General features: G+C 35.6%; 1 protein-coding gene across 2 annotated transcripts in view; it reads right to left on the bottom strand.

The window, feature by feature from the left end:
- LOC114341849 (G-protein-signaling modulator 2) overlaps window positions 1–25,415 on the bottom strand; it is a 57,132-nt gene that overhangs the window by 11,460 nt on the left and 20,257 nt on the right. Inside the window, exons 5-8 of one of the 2 annotated variants that reach the window (XM_028292660.2) lie at window positions 12,495–12,759; window positions 9,092–9,277; window positions 4,101–4,392; window positions 328–625 (exon numbers count right to left, since the gene is read on the bottom strand). In XM_028292660.2, the coding sequence (XP_028148461.1) occupies window positions 328–625; window positions 4,101–4,392; window positions 9,092–9,277; window positions 12,495–12,759 (1,041 nt within the window). The remainder of the gene's footprint in view (window positions 1–327; window positions 626–4,100; window positions 4,393–9,091; window positions 9,278–12,494; window positions 12,760–25,415) is intronic. The other variant, XM_028292666.2, reaches the window with a different exon arrangement.

Below are 25,415 nucleotides of genomic sequence, written 5' to 3'. Positions count from 1 at the left end.
CTATAGAACAAAAGTTACTTAGAATTAGTCATTTTATCCAATTCCGGACTTATTTTGAACGTATATTTTTTTACCCCCGAGAAAAAAATTTTCGCCCAGTATTTTCCAATTATTGTAAAATGAAGGGGATGTAGAACTGTAAACTTTTTCTTATATAATAATAGACAATTTCAACTACCTATTGCCAAATTTTCATCTTTCCTTTATTTTTTTGGAGGTTTTCGTAAAATTTTGCGTTCCCTGATCGGGCTATAAATACGGAATAACCTTAGAATACGAGTGTTTTATTAGTAAGGCAGTAAATATTTATCATTGAATTTTACTTACCTAGTTTCCCTTCGTGGCACCGACGCCCTTTGGTCATCCATTCTACCCGACTGGAATCTCATGATCAGGGAAAAGAAATCCTCGTCAGGAACTGTGGCTCCGCTTTTGCTATTGCTCGCGGGAGGTGGCGGGTCCGTTTCAGCGTCGACCGCTGCAGCCGGCAGTGGAGATCTCTGGTCTTCCAAACGCGAACCTTGGCATCGCACCAACTGATCTAAGAAGTTATCGTCAGGCACGCTGTTGACGCTATTCGAACGGTTCGGTTCGGAGAGTCTTTGGCGGGAGTTGGATTGTAAACCTATAAAAACATATTATCTGAGGGTCATTCGTAAAATGAGAAACATGGCAACACTGCCTTATCAACTATCCCTCTGCCAGATGCGAAAATCGTGCGGTGATACGTTCTTTAAAGGCAAAACGTATTTCACCTATTGACATTCATTGTCAGTTAATCGAAATAGGGAACTTGCACATTTTTTTTATTACATAATAATGTTCAGTTTTCTTTAAAAATGAGATTTCCAAAATTTCACGCTTTAAAAACTCATAATAACTTAGAAGTACAAATTTAAAATCTTCTGTCGTTTAAAATAGTTCAAACGACCCGTGCCGTCACATAGTTGTACTTTATTTATGTTTATATTTAGTTTATCTTCTTTAGTTTATTGACCTCCACCTAGTTGGGTATTTGGCCAGCTCATCGTCGCGGAATAAGGGAAAAATATTTATATTCTAATGACATTTGATACCAGTTTGTTGAGATTGGAGTTTGACACAGTTTTTGAAGGAAAGGAAAGAAGGTTTATTATGGAAAATAAAAGAAAACACTATAAGTGTTGTTTAGTACCATTTTGTAAAAGTACAAGTTTTCTATATATTTAAAATAGTTCAAACGATCAAAAACACTTGTGACGTCGCATAACTGTATTTTCTACAGACGTTTATAATGTCTAATTTAAAATTATATATTCTTTTTCTCATAGGCATCTTTCAGTGCGTCACAGTTTTTCGATTTCTTTCTAACGCATTAAATTGTATGTGACAGAAAAAGGCACGTCCGTGATTACAGACATTTATAACATTTATTCTAGTTGTCGATAGATGGCGCTATAATCGAAAAAAAAATTATTTACGAATTATATAATATATCTACGAATATAATCTGTACAATTTATAAGACTATACAAATCAAAGAAAATACCATTTTATAAATGCAAGAAACACATATGATTTGTTTTTATTCCAAATTGCAAATAAAATGTGACAACTGTCAGATTTAACTAAAATGTCATGTTAGAATAAATGTTATAAATGTGTATTATCACGGGCTTACCTTTTTTTCTATCATTTGTGACGCACTGAAAAATGCCTATGAAAAGGACCATACAATTTTGTTTACCTTGTTGGTGCAGAATGTAAACATACAACCATATGACGTCACGACGCGTTTTGGGCTATCTGCTATATTTTGAATTTAGAATCGTCTTTAGGGGTCAAACGAAACACAAAAACAACTCTTTTATCTTTGATACATGTTTTAAATTATGTTTTGTTGTGACTTGTAACCTTTTTTCGAATTTAAAATTATATGCAAGTTCCCTATTTATGGGGAAAGATCATATCTGTTCAACATGTGCGCAAATGTAGAGAATTCAATGAAGGTCGAACGGAAATTCACGATGAAAATCGAAGCGTAAAGCCTTGAGTTTCAGACGAAATTGTCGAAAAAGTTCAAAGAATATTGCTTGAAGATCGGAGGTTCACCATTAACGATCTTGCTTTGCGTATACCTGAGACTTCTCACATCACAATTCACACAAGTCTGCTGGGAAAGTCATGGCAACCGCCTTTTGGGACAGGAAGGGTCTACTTTTAATCGACTCCCTCTTAGAACAACAGTTTGTAACGATATCCTCCCGCTCGGCATTCAACAGCTCGTCAGAAGAGAACCGTATGCGCTTCGATACCAGCGCAACCCCACTACCTGCCACCTCGCCGATGGACCCAAGGAGTGTACATGAAATCAGTTCCAATCGGTGTATTGAACTGGGAATTAACTCAAACGGCAGTTATGCAATGGAGTAATTTGGAACTCTGCCGTGACAAAGGTACTTTGGACTGAAGAGATGCTTTGCCGGAACTGTAACCGTAGTGAGCGGTAGCTGCCCTACCCGTCACAAGTTAACTCCGACAGATATTGCGAGGCATTAAAAAAGCCGAAACGTGCGATCCAGAACCGCCGTGCCAGAACGATTGTCCAGTGGTATTAGGCTTCTGCTTGACAACGCTCGACCTCATGTCTAACATCAAACTGAACAACTGCTGGACTGTTCTGCCCCCCCTTCAGTCTGGACCTAGCCCCAAGTAATTATCACTTTTATTCCCGAAATTAAAGGAACACTTGATTAAAAATAAAGATTCTATTTTTAAAAATCATAGGAACCTTATTTTACGAATGGGTCTCGTATATGCTTATATTTACATTCCATGTCAAATCACTCAGGCAAAAACTTTTGGATCTCCGATTTTTCTGAAACTTGGTGTATAGCTTCTGCGGTACGTAAAAATGAGATATTCAAGGTCAAAAATCTTGTTTTTTTTTTCTCAAAATGTTATTTTATGCGATTTTACAGTGATTTGGTGTTTATTTAAACAAATTTGCATTTTCTATTGTAAAGTATCAATGAAAAAATAATATTTTAATAGAAGGGACTCAAAAATGGCATTATAACAAGTTACTTTGATTCAAAACAAGTTTTTGATCAAATTGTATAGTGTAGAAAACGTTAAAATAGCGTTTTTTCATTTTCCTCCATTCCCAAAATACATCATAATCGATTTGGCTGAAAATTTGCACACAGATAGCCAAAACATAGGACTTTAAGTGGTTAGAAGGATTTGAATTATATTACATTATCAAAAAATTTACATACAATAATATCAGACTCAAAGGTATATTAGTCCAGTCGGGATAGCATTTGACCTTGCATGCCGAGCTGCCCAAAATTTTATTTTTCTAATCTTTAGGATAGTCAATAGTAGCCTAAATTTAAAATCGCGAATGAATTCCTCCGTTACGTTAGCCGCCATCTTGACTTTAAAGGACAACCGTTTTTGCTCAATATCTCCGCAATTTTTAACTTTTAGACAAAAATGGTAGGAACTGAAATTGTTCCAAATAAATCGTATTTACAATTATTACAATTTCTTTTTAACAATTTTTGTCGTGAGGTCGATATTTTCTGAGTTAATTGTAGTTACAGTAGACGCCTATATTTTTGACTATGATATTGCATGTAACTTTTTTGGTATTGGAATATAATTCAAATCCTTCTAACCACTTATAGTCCTATGTTTTGGCTATCTGTGGGAAAATTTTCAGTCAAATCGATTATGACATATTTTGGGAATGGAGGAAAAACACGGTATTTTAACGTTTTCTACACTATAAAATTTGATCAAAAACTTGTTTTGAATGAAAATAACTTGTTACAATGCCATTTTTGAGTCCCTTCTATTAAAATATTATGTTTTCCATTGACACTTTACGATAGAAAATGCAAATGTGTTTAAATAAATACCAAATCACTGTAAAATCGCTTAAAATAACATTTTGAGAAAAAAAAAAGAAGAAGAAAAAGACAATTCAACCTTACATGTTTTATTTCTACATCCCGCAGATGCTATATACAATTTTTTTTCCTGCAGATCCAAAAGTTTTTTTTGATCCAAAATTGAGTGATTCATTATATGAAAAAATATGTAGACCTCACCTGGTAAATGAGGCAGTGATACTCTCTGTTCGTCCATTCTCTTGCTCTGCATTCCGGCGATCATGTCGATGAGGTCCTCTGGAGTTTCGTTGTTGTACTGAATGTTATTCGTGTTCCTATTTTCTTTGTTGTCGATGGTAAGCGAGCACCGTTGATCGTCCATTCTCTTCGACTGGAATCGTGATAGCAGATCGAAGAATGAGTCGTCTTCTTCGCCTCCCGTTGCTTTAATGGAGGCTAGAGAATTCTTCTGTGGTAAAGAGAGACCTGGACGTTTGCCATCTGGAGTCAACTATAAAGGACTCAACGTCAAAAATTTGGATAAATATATAGAACAATAATTGTTGAACTAGGCATATATCTAAAAAACACAAAAATGTACCGTTATGTTTAAGCTATGGTCCTTTTCATGAGCATTTTTCAGTATGTCACAAATGATAAAAAAAAGGTTAGTCCGTGATAATACACATTTATAACATTTATTCTAACATGACATTTTAGTTAAATCTGACAGTTATCATATTTTATTTGCAATTTGGCATAAAAACAAATCAATTGTGTTTATTGCATTTATAAAATGGTATTTTCTTTGATTTGTATAGTCATATAAATTGTACAGATTATATTCGTAGATATATTATACAGGGTGTCCCGAAAAGAATGGTCATAAATTATACCACACATGCTGGGGTCAAAAATAGTTCGGTTGAACCTAACTTAGCTTAGTACAAATGTGCTCATAAAAAAAGTTACAGCCCTCCGAAGTTACAAAATGAAAATCGATTTTTTTCGATATATCGAAAACTCTCAGAGATTTTTTATTGAAAACGGGCATGTATCATTCTTATGGCAGGACCACCTTAAAACAAAATTATAGTGAAATTTGTCCACCCCATAAAAAATTTATGGGGATTTTGTTCCCTTAAACCCCCCCAAACTTTTGTGTACGTTCCAATTAATTCATTATTGTGGTACCATTAGTTGAACACAACGTTTTTAAAACTTTTTTGCCTCCTGGTATTTTTTCAATAAGCCAGTTTTTATCGAGATGCGGCTTCTTTTTTACTATATTTACATAACAAATTTATGGGGGTTTCGTTCCTTTAAACCCCCCAAATGTTTGTGTACGTTCCAATTAAGCTATTATTGTGGTACCATTAGTTAAACACAGTGTTTTTAAAACTTTTTTGCCTTTTAGTCTTTTTTTGATAAGTCAACTTTTATCGAGATATGGCTTCTTTTTCAAAATATACCAAAAAATTTAAGTTATAAATAAATTTTCAGATTATTAACAGGTGTCTATAATCATACTTAACCATATACAAATATGTGGTGGATACGACAAATATTCAAAATATCTCGATAAACACTGGCTTATCAAAAAAGTACTAAGAGACAAGAAAGTTTTAAAAATATTGTGTTTAACTAATAGTGCCACAATAATAATTTAATTGGAACGTACATAAAAGTTTGGGAGGGGGGGGGGTTTAAAGGAACAAAATCCCCATAAAATTTTTATGGGGTGCACAAATTTCACTATAATTTTTTTTTAAGATGTTGCTGCGATATAAATTCCTCATGTCCATTTTCAATAAAAAACCTCTAGGAGCTTTCGATATATGAAAAAGAATCGATTTTCATTTTGTAACTTCAAAGGGCTGTAACTTTTTTTGTGTGCACTATTGTATATAGGTAAGTGAGGTTCAATCAACCTATTTTTGACCCCAGAATCTGTGGTATAATTTATGACCAATCTTTTCGGGACACCCTGTATAATTCGTAAATATTCTTTTTTCGATTATAGCACCATCTATCGACAACTAGAATAAATGTTATAAATGTCTGTAATCACCGACGTGCCTTTTTTTCTGTCACATACAATTTAATGCGTTAGAAAACGAAAAACTGTGACGCACTGAAAGATGCTCATGAGAAAAAGAATAGTTATTTTTTATGCTAGACGATTGTGTCGTTATTTTCCACTGTAGTAAATAACTGTGAGTATTTATTTTAATATCAAAAAATAGAGCTGAATCAATGAGAATTAACTGGAACGACACAACCATACGAGGGAACACAAATTACCAATCTATTTATTAAAAACTTATTCAATTAATCTTAATCAAATGACAAGTTTTATTACTACTATTTTTAGTTGACTTCAGCTTGATTTATCACACAGTTTATTATCTTCACAGTTTTCATGCGAAATTGCAGCGCATGCGCACATACGCATCCAGTAAATCAAGTCAAATGTCAACAGTATCGTGTAAACCTACCATATAATCTGTGAGTGCGGTGTCGCACGTGCGCAGTTGCCAAATTTAATGCTATATGCCGAATCCAACAATTATAATATCCAAAAGTATTACAGTTAAAAATAAATTCTCAAATAGTAAGGCAGTAAATTGTAAAGGTCAGTAATTAAAAAAATGAATAAGAACAAACAAACAACATGCTGACAAAAACATGAAAGGCCTAATGCACTTCAACAACCATGCTATCAATGAACATGTATAAATGTATTATCTTAAATTGTAGCATTTTACGAATATTTTCACTGAAGGCACTAATTGTTCTCTAAATAATATCTACTCTTAATCAACATAAGGAAAATGCTATAATTTATGAATACTGTCGAACAATTACCCATTATTTTAATCGTCTAATCCTAATCCATAAGAGTGATACTAATGTGTATCATTGTGTCCATGAAGACACAAAGAGCCATGGAGAGAGCAACGTTAGGAGTAAAATTAACAGACAAAAAGCAAAACAACTGGGTAAGAAATAAAACAAAATTCAAAGACGCAGGACAACATATAGCCAGGCTAAAATGGAGCTTCGCAGGTCATAACGCCAAACAAACTGACAATAGGTGGAATACCACGATACAACAATGGAGACCATGGACAGGTAAGAGAGCAAGAGGACGACCCCAGATGAGATGGGGAGATGACATTAAAAAGATAGGAGGAACGCACTGGAAACAGAAAGCACTAAACAGAAGCGAATGGAGGAAACTGGGATAAGCCTATGTTCAAAATTGGACGAATTAAAGGACAAAAGAAGAATCCATAAGGATTACAGTTGCCTATAGAAAATAGAAGAGAGGGAAAGTAAATCTATACACAAAGAAGAATTGAATCAGAGATCGATTTTCCATTTTTCTAAAATTCGCGGCCACCGTTTTCTGGGATTTAAAAGACTGCCTGGAAAAAAGCAAAACGGTCACAGGGATCTGCTATGCCGAATTTTAGAAAACACGGCCCCACTTGCCGAAGAAAAAGTGCTCGTCCATCACCATAACGCACCGACCTACACCTCCGCCATCGCAACGGCCAAATTCGGGTAAGAACTGCTGCCCCATCCACCTTATTCTCCAGATTTGATCCCTTGTCAGTTCTTTTTGTTTCCAAACTTAAAAATGTCACTCGCCGGGCATACATTTGGAGAGCTACTTTGCAGACTTAGAGAGAACATACTTTTCAGAGGACTTATAGTGCAGGGCGCATCTGTTTTGAGATGGACGTTGAGAGGTGACTCATATTTTTTTGCAGAAATTCAGCGGTGTTGACAGCGGTGTTCGATTCACATAAGTTGATTTCCAACAAAATGTCTTCCAATATTTATCTAATATATACTTACTCTATTCTTTGTTGTATTTTAATATTTTATTTCCACAAAAATCAAACTAATTTGATTATTGTTTGTGAAATATTGTTTAAACAATTATTGCATATTATGTTTAAAAATAATAAACTTTTATTCTCTAAGTTAAAATATATGAACAAAGAAAGTTTTTGCTAAAAAAAGTGTTATTTCAAAGGACAGAGTATGTGTTTTTATTTGGCAATAAACAAATTTATTTATTTATATCGAAATGTACTAAAAATTAAAATTTATCAATCATTATCAAAGGTCATTGGAATGCCCAATCAGAGCAAACGTATCCGCTGTCCTGCGCGTAGCACCAAAAATTAATGTTTATTTGAAAAAATTCCTGACGCCGCGCGCCGTGGCGGTAAAACGATTTTAAATTTGCAAATTGCGAATAAAATTGCAAATGAAAGGTACAGTATTCCTTTATATGTAAAAAAATTCAACTTGCTGTCTGATTTATTTTCATTCCTTCAATATTTTGAAAAAGTGAATTTTTCAAAAATTTTGTTTTTCTTTTGTAAGCTAAGTGTTTATGGAACCTCAATCGTATGTGAATCAAGCGTACATTATAAACATTTATAAAATAATTTCAAGAAGGTTCCCATTGTTTTCAATCTGGTGGGATGTAGAGTAATATTTTTAATATTATTTTATGTGCTATTAGATTAAAAACTTAGTATTTTTATTTATAATTTTTTTTAAACTTCTTAATAATTTATGTTTAACACACAAATAACTTCTTAACCTTTTCACTGCGGGAACCGGATATATACGTAAAATAATTTCGGGCCCGTACAACGGGAACCGGCTAAATACGCGTAGCCTTTTTTGGCATTCGCTGCGGCAACCGCAAGAATCAGATATTGTTTGCGTATTGTATGTTGCCCATAGAAGAGAGTTAGGCATGTTATATCAAAATTTACAATACATTTAAAAATTTATACATTTGAAGAATCTAAAACCAACAAATTAACAGTCATAACCGGGTTGATCAGCACAGGCATAAAACAGCCGTACTAGAGACCATACTACTTTTATAACTAGCCGCAGTAAAAAGGTTAAATAACCTGGGTATTTGTTCAGCAGTAAAACTCATCGCAATTTTTAAAAACAAACAAAAACATTAACAAACAGTGCATCGCGTAATGATGTGTAGACATTAACCCATTGGCTGCCGATTGGGAGCAAGCGCGTGATATGGTTACTTCAGTCAGGTGCCGTTCAACAAAATGGCTCCTAGCCGAATTCCATCTTCTTCGATAGGTAGCGAATGGGTTAATAAAAGAAAATGTAAAATAAAAGAAAAATAATTCAGGCAAAGCCGCTACCTTAATCAGGCTAAGCTGTTCCATGCTTTCACGCCTCACCCTATGTAATTGCGAATGACCTACATTGTTAGAGCTGTCAGACTTCGTCATGTCCGAATCGTCGCTGGGACTTTCGGGTATATCCAGTATCTTTTTCAGATCAGCGATGTTCATTTTTGCTGTAGCTTCGCCCATCGAATCACCCAACTACAAAAAAATTAATCAAATCATCAATTTATATGTGAGCGATATTGCAAAAACGTCAAAAAATGATAGGTTCGTCTGTTACTGTTCAGGAAATACAGTATTACTCTGGGCTAATTAGCAAAATACAAGAAAAAGTTATTTACCAGCAATTTTATTGCTGGAATCGAATCTTATGATTGTATATATTAATAATATAGGTATGCAAAGTCCGCAGATAGTGTGCTACTTTTTTTTAAACAAAATGGCGCCCGAAAATCGTGTTTTTTCATGTTTTGCTCTATAACTCCAAAGATTTTAACTTTGCACCACATACACCCAAATAAAAATTCACCGTAATTAAATTCTGCATCAAGACTGTTTTTACCGATTTAGTTCGACGAAAATTTTCCACGGAAAATACGGATTTTTCCAACGAAATCTTTAATTTTCAACTAATATTTTAGATAAGTAATTGTTTATCAATAATTAAATAACTTGGTAATATAAAAGCTCCATTCTTATAGATTATAATTCCAGAAGCCGATGGAAATTGAATGAACAGTTTAGCAACAATTGAATTGTTAATTAAAAATTTACGGTCGCTATAATAATCACAATAATTATGATACATAAGAATAATTATGATTTTTGTATAAAAAGACAATGTACCTATCTAATAAACTTTACCGAATTGAAATTGGACTATTTAAGCAGCCTCAGAAATATTTTAAAATTATAAACAATTTTTTGGCTTATAAACAAATAGAATATCTCGGGAAATATTAAATTAAATTAAATTATGAAAACGGTATTGGAAAAAAGCGGCAGGATGCTTCTTTTAAAAGAAAAAACGTTTAAGTGTAATAAGTGGTTCCAGAGATACAACCGGTCAAAGTTGACCGGTATTTACGGCAAAGATATAAACAATATAAGATCATACCTCTTTCTCCACACCAATTTTCATATCTTTAAAACACTAATAACATATATTATTATGATAGAAACTATCGATATAACGAGTGAAAATTGCCAAAAATAGCAAAATTTCAATCAAAAATTAGGTTGGAGAAAATGTAATCTCAAAGTTCAAAATCGGTATACGTTAAAAAAAATGCATTTTGTCGGCTTCCCATGGAGCAATTTTCTTCATTATTTGTTTTTGTTTCCAAGGAACTCGAGTAGAGCCATCTAATTAACGCATTATTAAATGTCAAACTTGCTTTTGTTTTGTTATAATAGATTAATTTATTTACAAGAAAAGAAAACTACATATTTTTTCCAGTTGTAGACTTTTTTTAGATAAAATTACTACAAGTGTACCTTTTAACGTTAGAAACACAAATATTCTCATTTAAAAGCTGTATAATTATTTAAACAATCTTTATTTAAACAAATTAAAAATTTTTGTTATAATAAATAAATTAATTTATTTTAATAAAACAAAAGCAAGTGTGACATTTAATAATGAGTTAGTTAGACGGCTCTACTCGAGCTCCTTGGAAACAAAAAAAGAATGAAGAAAACTGCTCCATGCGAAGCCGAGAAAATGCATTTTTTTTAACGTATACCGATTTTGAAGATTACATTTTCTCCAACCTAATTTTTGATTGGAATTTTGCTATTTTTAGCAATTTTCACTCGTAATATCGATAGTTTTTATTATAATAATATATGTTATGAGTATTTTGAAGATATGAACATTGGTGTGGAGAAAGAGGACAAAAATAGAAAGGTGATGGTTCGAAAATTATGATCCTATTGTTTATATCTTTGCCGTAAATGCCGGTCAACTTTGACCGGTTGTATCTCAGGAACCACTCATTACAATTCAACGTTTTTTCTTTTAAAAGAAGCTGCCCTTTTTTCAATACCGTTTTTATGGTTTAATTTAATTTAATATTTCCCGAGATATTTTATTTGTTTATAAGCCAAAAAATTGTTTATAATTTTAAAATATTCCTGAGGCCGCTTAAATAGTCCAATTTCAATTCTGTAAAGTACATTAGATAGGTACAGTGTCTTTTTATACAAAAATCATAGTTATTCATATGTATCATAATTATTGTGGTTATTATAGCGACCGTAAATTTTTAATCAAAAATTCAATTGTTGCTAAACTGTTCATTCAATTTCCATCGGCTTCTGGAATTATTTATCTATAAGAAAGGAGCTTTTCTATTACCAAGTTATTTAATTATTTATAAACAATTACTTATCTAAAATATTAGTTAAAAAGAGATTTTGTTGGAAAACTCGCATTTTCCGGGGAACATTTTCGTCGAAGTAAATCGGGAAAAACACGTCTCTATGCAGAATTTAATTACGGTGAATTTTTATTTGAGTGTCTTTGGTGTAAAGTTAAAATCTTTGGAGTTAGAGCAAAAATTGAAAAAACACGATTTTCGGGCGCCATTTTGTTTACAAAAAAGTAGCACACTATCTGCGGACTTTGCATACCTGTATTATTAATATATACAATCATAAGATTCGATTCCAGCAATAAAATTGCTGGTAAATAACTTTTCCCTAAAATGGCCTATTCTCCGATAATCCGCCCAGACTATGCGACAAAACAAACAGTACTGAAATGAATATTGAAATGTTTATTATTATTTATATATTTAGTGTACATGATATTATCCTTGCAAACATTATTCACGCCAACGTTCTCGATAATATAGATGTTCAAGATGTGTTTAAACTCAAATATTTATAATTCATGTTTCCGTAATTAAACAATATAATTAACACCCAGTACATCAAATTAACTTAATTTTGTTATTGTATACAATAGGTGCGACCCAAAAAATTAGGTTTTCATAAAAAATATATTTGGACATTGCATATTAGCGCTGACTAGTAAAATTAAATCCTTTTGTTCTTTGTTAAAAACAATAATAGTCCCATGTCTAATTGAACCCAAAATCACTATCTCTAAAAGTAGTTTACAGAATAAAGAACGGATCATTATCATTAATTATTATTAGCTGTTAGACGTTTTTACTGTTAACTTAAACTTTGTATTTATCTCGGGTCATAGTGTCAGTTTCAAACAGCTGTTGTAACGGAGGAGCGCCACGATGCTAAGATGGCCGCGCTAGCCCCGCCCTTAACAAAGTTTCTGGATAGCCCTCGTACAAATTTGACACATACACATTTCAGTATTGTTTATATTGCCGCATACCATAATTTAAAGCTTGCAAGATGCTGTAAAATAGATAAATCTTTAAAAACTTACATCTTTGCTTATTTCTAGATGTTTCTTGGCAAAGCTAAGAGCTTTATCGTGATTTCCTAGTGACGCGTAAGCATTACCGAGAGACCAACACGCTCTACCCTCTCCAACTTTGTCTGATAGATTCTGAGCGATCAGGAGGTGTCTCAGATGATATTCTATCGCAGCATCATAGTTTCTTAACAAAGTGTAAGTGTTTCCTAAGCTGTAACACGCTTGAGCTTCGATAGCTTGGTCGCAGAGTTCCTGGGCCAAGGAAAGTGTTCTCCTAAACGAAATAAATAGTTTTAAAATGACAAAAAATATGTAATGGCGGCACCACAATTCGCTTTGTGTTACGCGGCTACGCTGTATGCCCCCAAATATTTGTCCTTTAAAGTATGTAAAGCCGACAACCTGATGGATAGGCGTATTTGCTGTGCGTACTCGTTATGCGCGCGCATCAAGCGAATATTGACGAATGAACCCTTCATACTTCGTCCTATACAGCCGAATAACGCGCATAACAAATAACACATAGCGAAGTGTGGTGTCGCCATAAGGGTAGGCAATACAACTTTGTGGATTTCAGATGTGCCTACGACAGTGTAGACAGAAACGAACTATACAAAGCTATGGTAGAATTCAATATCATAATACACTTGGTGAAATTGGTGAAAGCAACCCTCTCAACAGTCGAGTGTAAGGTTAGAGTGCAGAACAGAGTATACAGAACTTTCCAGACAAAAATAGGACTTGGACAGGGAGATAGACTATCATACCTTTTATTCAACATTTTCCTAGAGAAAGTTACTAGTAAATCTGAAAGAACAACAAGAGAAACCATTATTAATCTCCCTCTCCTCTCGTTTCCCCATTACCGAGGATCGTGATTTCTTCCAATATTCCTAACAATGTTTCTCCATTGGTCTCTATCTTCAGCTGTTCTAAGAGCTTCGCAGAATGAGTTTCCAGCTGAATGCTTTATTTGGTCAGACCATCTAGTTGGTGATCGTCCTCTTTCTCTTCTTCCCGGAACGCCTCCAGAAACAATTAATCTCTCCAAACTGTCGTCACCTCTGCGAACCACGTGACCAAAGAATTGCAGAATTCGTTGCAGACATATTGTGTACAGTATTTTTTTAATATTGAGTTGGTTTAGAATGGAAACGTTTGTCCTATGAGCTGTCCAAGGTACGCGCAGCATTCTTCTCCAGCACCACATCTCAAAGGCATCAATTCTTTGGCGCTCGCATGCGCGAAGAGTCCAAGTCTCTGCTTCGTATAGAAATATTGAGAATACAAGGGCATTCACCAGTCTCATCTTGATATTTTGAGAGATAGATCTGTCTTTCCAAACTTTAGTTAGGCGACTCATCGCATTTTTTGCCATACCAATACGTCTCCGAACTTCTGCTTCACAGTTACCATCGTTAGTTATACTAGACCCGAGATAGACAAAGGTGTTTACTATTTGGTATTCCTGTAATATGTTAGTCAGTTGAATAGTGTCAAATCTGTCGACCACCATTATTTTTGTCTTAGCTTTATTGATTTTCCGACCAACTCTATTGCTTTCGTACTCAACTCTTCGCAGAAGATCAAACATTTCTTGCTCATTTGCTGCTGTAAGTGTAGTGTCATCAGCAAATCTTAAATTGGAGATTTTTCTACCAGCTACCGTTACTCCACCGGCCCATCCTTCTAAAACCATCCTCATGACATGTTCACCATAAATGTTAAATAAGTCAGGTGACAACACGCATCCTTGTCTAACACCTCTCTCGGTCTTGAATTGGTTTGAGAACTTCTGATCTAGTCGTACTGTCGCTATATTAGACTGGTACAGATTTTTAATAAGTGCACCAGGTGCATTGGTGGGCCCATTTCTATTAAAATTGACCACAGATTTTTCCAGCTTACACAAGCAAATGCCTTTTGGTAGTCAACGAAGCATATTATAATCATAGGTACTTGAAATTCTCTAGACTTTTCAATGAGTTGTCTCAGGTTCAATATTTGTTCCCTTGTACCTTTACCCTTTACAAACTCCGCTTGTTCCTGAGGTATTTGGTAATGTAGATAGGTTTTTAATCTGTTTTTGATGATATGCAACAAGATTTTACTAGCATGTGTTATTAGTGACAGAGTGCGGTAGTTTTCACATCTGGTAGTAGTTCCTTTTTTGTGTAGTGGGATATAAATTGAGGTACACCAATCAGATGGCCATTTTCCTGAATTCCAAACAGCGACACAGATAGAATGCATGATATGTAATCCTTTGTCACCTAGTAATTGTAGTATTGTAGTCTACAATATCCACCGATCAATCCGAAAAGACATAAGAGAAAACAACACAAGAGAAATAACTCACATAATTCAAGAAAACAAAGGTTTAAAAGTTTTGAGGCGTAATACGAATAACATCGGTAACAAAAATATGTACAAAATCAGAAACAAAGATGGCAACATTGCCACGGATAAAGCCGAAATCCTCAAGGTTGTCGAATCGTTTTATCGCGAAATGTATGAGAGCACCAACGAAAGGCAAGATCAGCCCCTGCCCAAAATCACAAACCAGGGATCAGAATTAATGCCAGAAGTAACACCACATGAAGTTAAAAAGGCACTTTCAGAAATGAAAAATAATAAATCCCCTGGCGATGACGGAATAGTAATCGAAGCAATCAAACAAGGTGGAAATAAAATTATCCAGGCTTTGGCCAAACTTTTCACCCAATGCATTTACCAAGGAAAAACTCCTTCTCAATGGAACAATGCAGTCATTGTTTTATTACACAAAAAGGGTGACATAACAGATCTGAAAAACTACCGTCCTATCAGTTTGCTATCACACATATATAAACTTTTCACAAAAATTATCAAAAAAAGACTGGAGGCTAAGTTAGACTTCTATCAGCCTAGAGAACAAGCTGGATTTAGATCTGGATATAGCACTAACGACCACTTACTGGTAATAAAAAATCTAATAGAGAAGTCTGCGGAATACAACAAACCATTGGCACTGATATTCGTGGACTACGAGAAAGCATTTGATACCATAAGCCAGCAGAAAATGTTAAAAGCATTGACAGAATGCCGAATAGACCATCGCTACATTAACATGATCAAATATATCTACCAAACGGCAACGGCTAGCGTAAGACTGTCTGAACAACAAACAAATACATTCTGTATACAGCGAGGAGTACGGCAGGGAGACACCATCTCACCAAAGCTGTTCACAACCCTTTTAGAACACACATTTAAGAAGGCAGATCTAAACGAATATGGTATCAATATAAATGGAGAGAAGCTCAGTCATTTGAGATTCGCAGATGACATTGTCCTTATAGCCGATCGTATGGATGATGCAATAATAATGTTGAACAAATTATATTACGCTTCCTTAGAGGTCGGACTAAAGATTAATGTCAACAAGACGCAAATAATGACTAATCTGGTGCTAAATCGTAATATTGTTGTTGATGGAATGGATATTGAGCAGACTGCATCTTATAAGTACTTAGGACATGAAATTCGGTTGGGACGAGATAACCAGACGTGCGAACTCACACGTCGCATAGGATTAGCCTGGGCAGCGTTTGGTAAACTTAACTATGTATTTAAATCGGACTTGCCCATATGCCTCAAAAGGAAAATCTTTGACCAATGTGTGTTGCCTGTACTCACTTATGGAGCCGAAACATTAACACTAACAAAAAAGGTAGTGAACAAGATTCGCGTAACTCGGAGGGCTATGGAGCGCCAGATGTTGGGTGTCTCCCTGAGAGACCGAATCCCAAACGAAGAAATACGCCGTAGAACAAAAACAACAGACGCTGTCGAAAAAATCGCGTCGCTTAAGTGGAATTGGGCAGGACACGTCGCCAGATTGCCAGACAACCGATGGACAAAACGTATTGTCGAGTGGAGGCCGCGAGAAGAAGCACTACGGAGCAGAGGACGCCCACTAACCAGATGGGCCGATGATTTGAAACATGTTGTCGGTAACTGGATGCAAGCCGCACAAAATAGAGATGAATGGAAAGAGCTGAGGGAGACCTATGTCCAGCAGTGGACGCGTACGGGTTGATGATGATGATGATGAACTGTAGTATTTCACATGGTATTGAATCAATGCCTGGGGATTTATTTCTCTTTAGTGATTTAATTTTAATGATTTAATTTTAACCATTATTAACAGGAGTATACAAATACTAGCGTATGCGGATGACATCGATGTCGTAGCAAGAAGAAAGGCAGGCCTGGTCCAGGCGTTCACAACATTGGACATTACTGGTTCACAGTAAAACAGAGTATATGAAGGTGACAAACAATAAGCAAGTAGGAAAACCCGCAGATCTAACTGTTTGAACATATATTTTCGAAGGAGTGAGTTCATATACCTAGGCTCACAAATCAACCAAACTATCACAATAATTGCAGAAATCAACAGTTATTTATCTAGCAAATAAAGCATCTTCTTCTTAACGTGCCCCATCAAGTCCCCTCAACGTTGGCGATTAACATGGCGACACTGTCTCGAGCTATTCTAAATAGTTGTTCTGCTTTCTTTATTCCTGTCCACTTCCTGATATTCTTCAACCAAGAGACCTGCTTTCTACCAATTCCTCTGCGTCCTTCGATTTTACCCATCATAATAAGTTGAAGAATATTATATCGGTCTCCCCTTACTACGTGTCCAAAATAGACCATCTTTCTATATTTGATGTTTTCAAGCAGCTCGCGGGCAGCATTTGTTCTCTTAAGGACTGTCACATTTTTGCCAGCATAGCCGTCCATGGTATTTTCAGTGTATGTCTGTGCAGCCACATTTCAAAGGCGATTATTTCAAACGATTATTGGTAGATATTTTTAATGTCCATGCTTCGACACCATACAAGAGGACTGACCAAATGTAACATTTAATCATGCGCTTTCGAAGTTGAAGTTATCATTACAGAAGAATGACCTCATTTTTAAAAATGTGCGGGCTCTGTCTCAATTCTACATTTTATCTCTTTATCTGGATCTAGTTGTTCAGTAATATGGCAACCAAGATATTTAAAAAAACTGGATACTCTTTGAAATATATGACCATCAACATATAACTGTGAATTTCCATAGGCAAAACGGCTACATGCCATGTATTTTGTTTTTGAACAGTTTATGTTTAGACCAAACTCTCTTCCCACTGTGTCAATCGCATTTAAAACGCATTGTAATCCATTCATATCATCACTTAAAATAACTGTATCGTCTGTATATCTGATTGTATTTATCAGAATTCCATTAACTTTCACACCCCATTCCAAATTTTGCAGCGCTTCCTTAAATATTCTATCTCTATATACATAATTCAAATTGGGGCGTTTTTGTAGCTCCGGAAGTACGAGGTGAGGAGATTTGAGCTTTTCGGGTTAAGCTTTTTGAATTTTTCGATGATTTTTGGTGGGGATTTCGATTCGGCCAGAGGCGTGCTTTCGGATTTTTTAAGGGGTACGAGTTTTGCTTAGGGTTGGGGGGTTAGATTGTCGAAGGCGAAAAAATTTCATAGAGTTTTAAAGCTAAGGGTTAGGAATAAGTGTCACTTTTGACCCGGACAGGCTAGCTCGAACAGGGGTGTCACAAAAAAATCGCGAACTTGCGGGTTGAAGAAAAAAAGGGTAAAAAAGTTGAAAAAAAAAATTCAGATGGACGTAAATCGGGTGGATTTAAAAGAAGAATGTTGTGTTTTTGAACTTAAGCTTTCTAAATTTTTTGCGATTTTTTGGTGGAATGTTTATCCCTACCAGGGGCGTACTTTCTTTTTTTCTAAGGGGAGCGAGTTTTTTATAGTAGTGGGGGGTGGGTTGGTCGTATGCGATATAATTTTAGCCCGTTTTGACGCTAAGCGTTAGGAATAAATATGATTTTCGACTGGAACCGCTAGATTGAACAGGGGCGGCACAAAAAATTCGCAAAGGGGAAATTTTGATGAAATGGCCAAAAATGACAAACTCATCCCTCGAAGTATCCGGAGTTTTTAAGTGTTTGCAAAATTTTCGAAATGACCAAAATATTCCACAGTTCTTACGTACCAGGCAACTGCGAATGACGTTCTAACCCCTACGGTAAGGGTGGGGGTGGCTACCAAAGAGGGGTCATTTTTTAAACTTCAAGCTACAGTAGCGCCCTTATGGCAAAACGTATGGAATCGGGCGAGGTATCAAAATTTGCGCGTCGACGAGGCGAAAAATGTGTGATTTTCGAAATTTTCAATATTTGACAGGAAATGTCAAAAAAATTGATAATTAAAAAAAAATAAAAAAAACAGAAAAAATGACATAGCTCCGCCCCTATGGCTGCGATTTTGGTCAAATTTTTATAGTTGTAAATGGTTTGATGTAGCGGATTCGAAAAACTAACTTTCAGTCAGTGGCGCATCCATGGGGAGAAAAAAGGGGGGAAAATGGCGATATTTTCAATAAAACCTCAAAATGAGATTGGTGCGTTTGGACTTAGGGTTTTTGAATTTTTTGCGAATTTTTCGTGTAGATATTAACTCTGTCAGTGGCGTGGTTGCCGATTTTTTTAGGGGTACGAGTTTTGCATAAGCGTGAAATTTAAAAAAAAAACACAAAATAAGATTTGTAATTTTGGAAAAGGTTTTTGAATTTTTTGCGAATTTTTCGTGCCGGTTTAAACCCTGTCAGTGGCGTCGTTTCGGATTTTTTAAGGGGAGCGACTTTTGTATAGGTGTGTAAGTAGCAATATGACCCATGTGCTTCTGGAATTAAACTTTTAAAAAAATATGAGAATTTTTTGTATCGATTTTAAATTTGTCATTAGCGTACTTTCGTTTTTTAAGGGGATGCGAGTTTTGGATAGATATGGGAATAGTAATATGAGGTTTGTGCTATTGGACTTGGACTTTTTCAATTTTCTGCGAATTTTTCGTGTCCGTTTTAACTCTGTCAGTGGCGTCGTTTCGCATTTTTTAAGGGGTGCGGGTTTTGTATAGGTGTGTAAGTAGCAATATGAGGTCTGTGCTTCTGGACTTAGGCTTTTAAAATTTTTGAGAATTTTTTGTGACAATTTTAACCGTGTCATAGGCGTGCTTTCGTATTTTTTAAAGGGTGCGAGTCTTGTATACGTGTGTAAGTTTTAATATGAGGTTTGTGCTTCTGGACTTAAGTTTTTAAAAAATTTTTATAATTTTTTGTACCGATTTTAGCCCTTTCATGGGCGTACTTTCGTATTTTTAAGGGGTGCGAGTTTTGAATAAGTGGGGGGATGGCAATATGAAGTTGTACTTTTGGCCTGAAGCATTTTTAATTTTTTGTGTTTTTTTGTGTCGATTTTAACCCTGACAGTGGCGTGATTTCGGATTTTTTAAGGGGTGCGAGTTTTGGATACGCGTGGGAGGGCAATATGAGGTTTGCACTTTTGGACTTAATCTTTATGAATTTTTTGCGATTTGATTTTGCCGATTTCGACTCTATCAGTGGCGTACTTTCGTATTTGTTTAAGGGTGCGAGCTTGTACGGAAAACGTGAGAATTTCGACTTTAAAAATAAGGTTTTTGAGTAGTAAATGGAAGTACCGTTTTAAAATCACTAAAATAGTATAAGCGATATATTATTCGACGTGCCTTAGAAAATTATTTCTGGTTAAAAAGTTCTAAACGAAAGTGCGGTAGTATAGTATAGTATAGTATGGTATAGTATAGTATAGTATAGTATAGTATAGTATAGTATAGTATAGTATAGTATAGTATATTAGAGTATAGTATATTATAAAATTATAGTATTCTATGGATTTAGTACGGCCTAACTAGTCTATATACTAATTCAAATTGGGGCGTTTTTGTAGCTCCGGAAGTACGAAGTGGAGGGATTTGTGCTTTTTGGGTTAAGCTTTTTGAATTTTTCGATGATTTTTGATGAGGATTTCGATTCGGTCAGAGGCGTGCTTTCAGATTTTTTAAGGGGTACGAGTTTTGCTTAGGGGTTGGGGGTGAGATTGTCGAAGGCGAAAAAATTTCATCGGGTTTAAAAGCTAAGGGTTGGGAATAAGTGTCACTTTTAGCCTGGGGAGGCTAGCTCGTACAGGGGCGTCGCAAAAAAATCGCGAACTTGCGGGTTGAAGAAAAAAAGGGTAGAAAAGTTGAAAAAAAAATTCAGATGGACGTAAATCGGGTGAATTTAAAAGAAGAATGTTGTGTTTTTTAACTTAAGCTTTCTAAATTTTTTGCGATTTTTTGGTGGAATGTTTATCCCTCCCAGGGGCGTACTTTCTTTTTTTCTAAGGGGAGCGAGTTTTTCATAGTAGTGGGGGGTGGGTTGGTCGTATGCGATATAGTTTTAGCGTGTTGTGACGCTAAGCTTTAGGAATAAATAAGATTTCCGACTGCAACCGCTAGATCGAACAGGGGCGGCACAAAAAATTCGTAAAGGGGAAATTTTGATGAAATGGCCAAAAATGACAAACTCATCCATCGAAGTACCCGGAGTTTTTAAGTGTTTGCAAAATTTTCGAAATGACTATTGTCATCGAGGCCTATGCTCTCGATGTGCATCGCCCCGCCTTCTCTCTTCTGACGCGAGTCAGAAGCTCCACCCGTCGAGGATTTGGAATTCCCAGCTGTCGTGCACGTCACAGTCGACGGTTCTATAAAAGCTGGCGGTTCCAATCCTCGCAGTGTTACCAGGTCTAGTGAAATTTCACTAGATCTAGTGATTTTTTAAGAATCTAGTGAAATAGTGATAACTTTTCAAAATAGGCACAATTCTAGTGATTTTTTGGAAATTTCCATTATATTGAATATTTTTACTACATTATACCAAAAAAAAATATTTTCAGTAGTATTTTTAATACGTTTGTATTAAAATTAATTTAATACTTCCCTGTATTGTTTAAAAATTTCTTTGCAAACAAAGAAAAATCCCCAGAAATTTGTGATGGCAATTTAATACCTAGTCATAACATACCATAACGTTAACATAAACATGGCAATCCTTAAAAAGTGATGACTGTGATGAGTCAATTCACGATGATGACACTCTCCTCAACTCAAGAGTTTCAAGTGTCAAGAGAAGGACATAAATAAAAGATAATAGTTGTGCGGTTTTCTTTGACAATCCATTAGCCCAACTAATAAGAAAATCACGTTTGTCTTATCTATTTCAACGAGATGAATAAATAGGTAACCTTACTTTGTAAGGTCTTTTTGCGTTTTAACGAACCTTGATAAGTCAAAAATAGGGAAATCCCCTGAAAATTTTATGAAAGTCCTATGGTTAAGAGTATGCGCAGTAACGAAAAATGTGTTACTGCGTATAATTATACGTTATTGCGCATGCGCGTAATCTAGTGAAATTCTAGTGATTTTTTCCAGTGAAATCTAGTAACTTTTATAAATTTGACCTGGCAACACTGAATCCTCGATATCTCAGTCCGCAGTCGTCCTCCGGCCTGCACGGGCTTGTCCCGTCAGCCTGGGGCGCTGCACTTGCCTTACCTTGACTCTGTGGTCTGGGGTCGTTCTACCATAAAGAAGTTGTTTCATTTCATTAGTTCTAGTATAGTGACTTCTCTTTTAGGTTAATATTTTAAATGTAAGAAGGCGGGCTTTGGTTTGGTTCTTTTCAGAACCTACCAAAGTCTCATAGCAGATAAGTTCCAGTAGAAGATAAGCCGTAGTCCTTAAGTGTAAGGACTGTACTGAGTTCTGGATTCGGCAGAACTCAGTACAATTCTTCAAATAGCAGATAAGTTCCAGTAGAAGATAGTTTCAATTTTTGGTTTAATTCATAATGTAAGAATCCCTGTGTATCGAGTTCTTTTTAGAACTCGATACACAATGCACCGGCCTTTGTTAAGGCCCATGGTGCGCATTCCCCACGGCAAGATGCCGTAGCCTTAACCCAGGAGGGTTAGGGCCCAGCTGATGACCAGCGACGCCGTTCATCAGCATATGGACGAGGACCCAATAGGCCGGGGGTGAACTGAGTAGCCCCTTGCATGTCATAAGTCGGAGGCCCTTCTGGGGGACTTACACTCCGACTTATTTCCCCTATTGAGGACACTATAATATTCCACAGTTCTTACGTACCAGGCAACTGCGAATGACGTTCTAACCCCTACGGTAAGGGTGGGGGTGGCTACCAAAGAGAGGTCATTTTTTAAAATTCAAGCTCCAGTAGCGCCCTTATGGCAAAACGTATCGAATCGGGCGAGGCATCAAAATTTGCGCGTTGACGAGACGAAAAATGTGTGATTTTAGAAATTTTCAATATTTGACAGGAAATGTCAAAAAAAATTAAAGATTAAAAAAAATAAAAAAAAAAATAAAAAATGACATACCTCCGCCCCTATGGCTGCGATTTTGGTCAAACTTTTATAGTTGTAAATGGTTTGATGTGGCGGATTCTAAAAACTAAGTTTCAATCAGTGGCGCATCCATGGGGAGAAAAAAGGGGGGAAAATGGCAATATTTTCAACAAAATCTCAACATGAGATTGGTACTTTTGGATTTAAGATTTTTTAATTTTTTTCGAATTTTTCGTGTCGATTTTAACCGTCAGTGGCGTGGATTCGAATTTTTTAAGGGGTGTAAGTTTTGCATAGGGCTGAAATATTAAAAAAAAACAAAATGAGGTTTTTGTTTGTAGAGTTGAGTTTTTTGAATTTTTTACGATTTTTTCGTGGCGGTTTTAACCGTTCCAGTGGCGTCGTTTCGGATTTTTTAAGGGGGGCAGCTTTTGTATAGGTGTGTAAGTAGCAATATGAGGTATGTGCTTCTGGAATTAAGCTTTTAAAAATTTTGAGAGTTTTTTGTGCCGATTTCAACCTTACCATGGGCGTACTTTCGTTTTTTTTAAGGGGTGCGAGTTTTGAATAGATATGGGAATGGTAATATGAGGTTTGTGCTTTTGGACTTAGACTTTTTAAATTTTTTGCGAATTTTTCGTGTTTGTTCTAATCCTCTCAGTGGCGTCGTTTCGTATTTTTTAAGGGGTGCGGGTTCTGTATAGGTGTTTAAGTAGCAGTATGAGGTCTGTGCTTTTGGACTTAGTCTTTTAAAAATTTTTAAGAATTTTTTGTGACTATTCCAAGCCTGTCATGGGCGTGCTTTCAAATTTTTTAAAGGGTGCGAGTCTTGTATACGTGTGTAAGAAGTAATATGAGGTTTGCGTTTCTGGACTTGAGCTTTTAAAAAATTTTGACAATTTTTTGTTGCCGATTTTAGCCTTTTCATGGGCGTACTTTCGTATTTTTTGAGGGGTGCGAGTTTTGAATAGGTGTGAGGATTACAATATGAGGTTTCTACTTTTGTTTTTAAGTTTTTTGAATTTTTTGTGTCGATTTTAACCATGACAGTGGCGTAGTTGCGGATTTTTTTAGGGGTGCGAGTTTTGCATAGGCGTGTAAGTAGCAATATGAGGTATGTGCTTCTGGAATTAAGCTTTTAAAAAATGTTGAGAATTTTTTGTGCCGATTTGAACCTTGTCATGGGCGTACTTTCGTTTTTTTTGAGGGGTGCGAATTTTGAATAGATATGGGAATGGTAATATGTGGTTTATGCTGTTGGACTTAAGGTTTTTCAATTTTTTTCGAATTTTTTGTGCCCGCTTTAACGCTGTCAGTGGCGTTGTTTCGGGTTTTTAAGGGATGCGAGTTTTGTATAGGTGTGTAAGTAGCAATATGAGGTTTCTGCTTCTGGACTTAGGCTTTTAAAATTTTTTATGCAGATTTTAACCCCGGTCATGGGTGTACTTTCATATTTTTTAAAGGGTGCGAGTTTTATATAGGTGTATAAGTAGTAATATGAGGTTTGTGCTGTTGGACTTAAGCTTTTAAAAAATTTAGAGAATTTTTTGTGCCGATTTTAGCCTTTTCGTGGGCGTTCTTTTGTATTTTTTAAAGGGTGCGAGTTTAGAGTAGGTGTGGGGATGACAATATGAGGTTTGTACTTTTGGCCTTAAGCTTTTTGAATTTTTTGCGAATTTTTTGTGTCGATTTTAAACCTGACAGTGGCGTGGTTTTGGATTTTTTAAGGGGTGCCAGTTTTGGATACGCGTGGGAGGGCAATATGAGGTTTGCACTTTTGGACTTGATCTTTATTTTTTTTGCGATTTTATTTTGGCGATTTCGACCCTGTCAGTGGCGTATATTTGTATTTTTAAGGGGTGCGGGTTTTGTATAGGCGGGGTAGGGCAATATGAGGTTTGAGCTTTTTGAATTTTTTGCGATTTGTTTTTGCCGATTTCGACTCTGTCAGTGGCGTACTTTCGTATTTATTTAGGGGTGCGAGTTTGTACGGCAAACGTGAGAATTTTGACCTAAAAAATAAGGTTTTTGAGTAGTAAATGGAAGTACCGTTTTAAACTCAATAAAATAGTATAAGCGATATATTATTCGACGAGACTTCAGACCAGAAAATCATTTCTGGTTACAAAGTTCTAAACAAAAGTACCGTATTATAGTATAGTATAGTATATTAGAGTATAGTATATTATAAGATAGTATTCTATGGATTTAGTACGGCCTAACTAGTCTGAATATAAATTGAATAACAGTGGGGACAGTATACAACCCTGTCTGACACCTCTTTGTATTTTACATATTCCTGTTGATTTTCCATCCATGCAAGCTGTCGCTGTTTGACGCCAGTATAATTTTTCTATGATTCGTACATCTTGACTATCAACTCCTTTATCCTTCAATATTTTAATTAATTAGTGATGCTGTACTCTATCAAAGGCCTCCTCATAGTCAATAAATACAGCAAAGACGTCTTTCGTTTGATCTCGGCATTTCTGCAATAATACATTGAGTGCAAAGAGTGCGTCCCGGGTTCCCAGTCCATTTCTGAAGTCAAATTGTGGCTCATAAGGCTTATAATTCTATAATCACTACAGTTTTTCGGACGTTGTTTTTTTTTGGTAGGGTAATGAA

Source organism: Diabrotica virgifera, chromosome 8 (assembly GCF_917563875.1).
Source record: "Diabrotica virgifera virgifera chromosome 8, PGI_DIABVI_V3a".
Taxonomy (NCBI): Eukaryota; Metazoa; Arthropoda; class Insecta; order Coleoptera; family Chrysomelidae; genus Diabrotica; species Diabrotica virgifera.
Note: the sequence above shows the minus strand (reverse complement) of the source record. Positions and strands in the feature narration are given on the sequence as shown.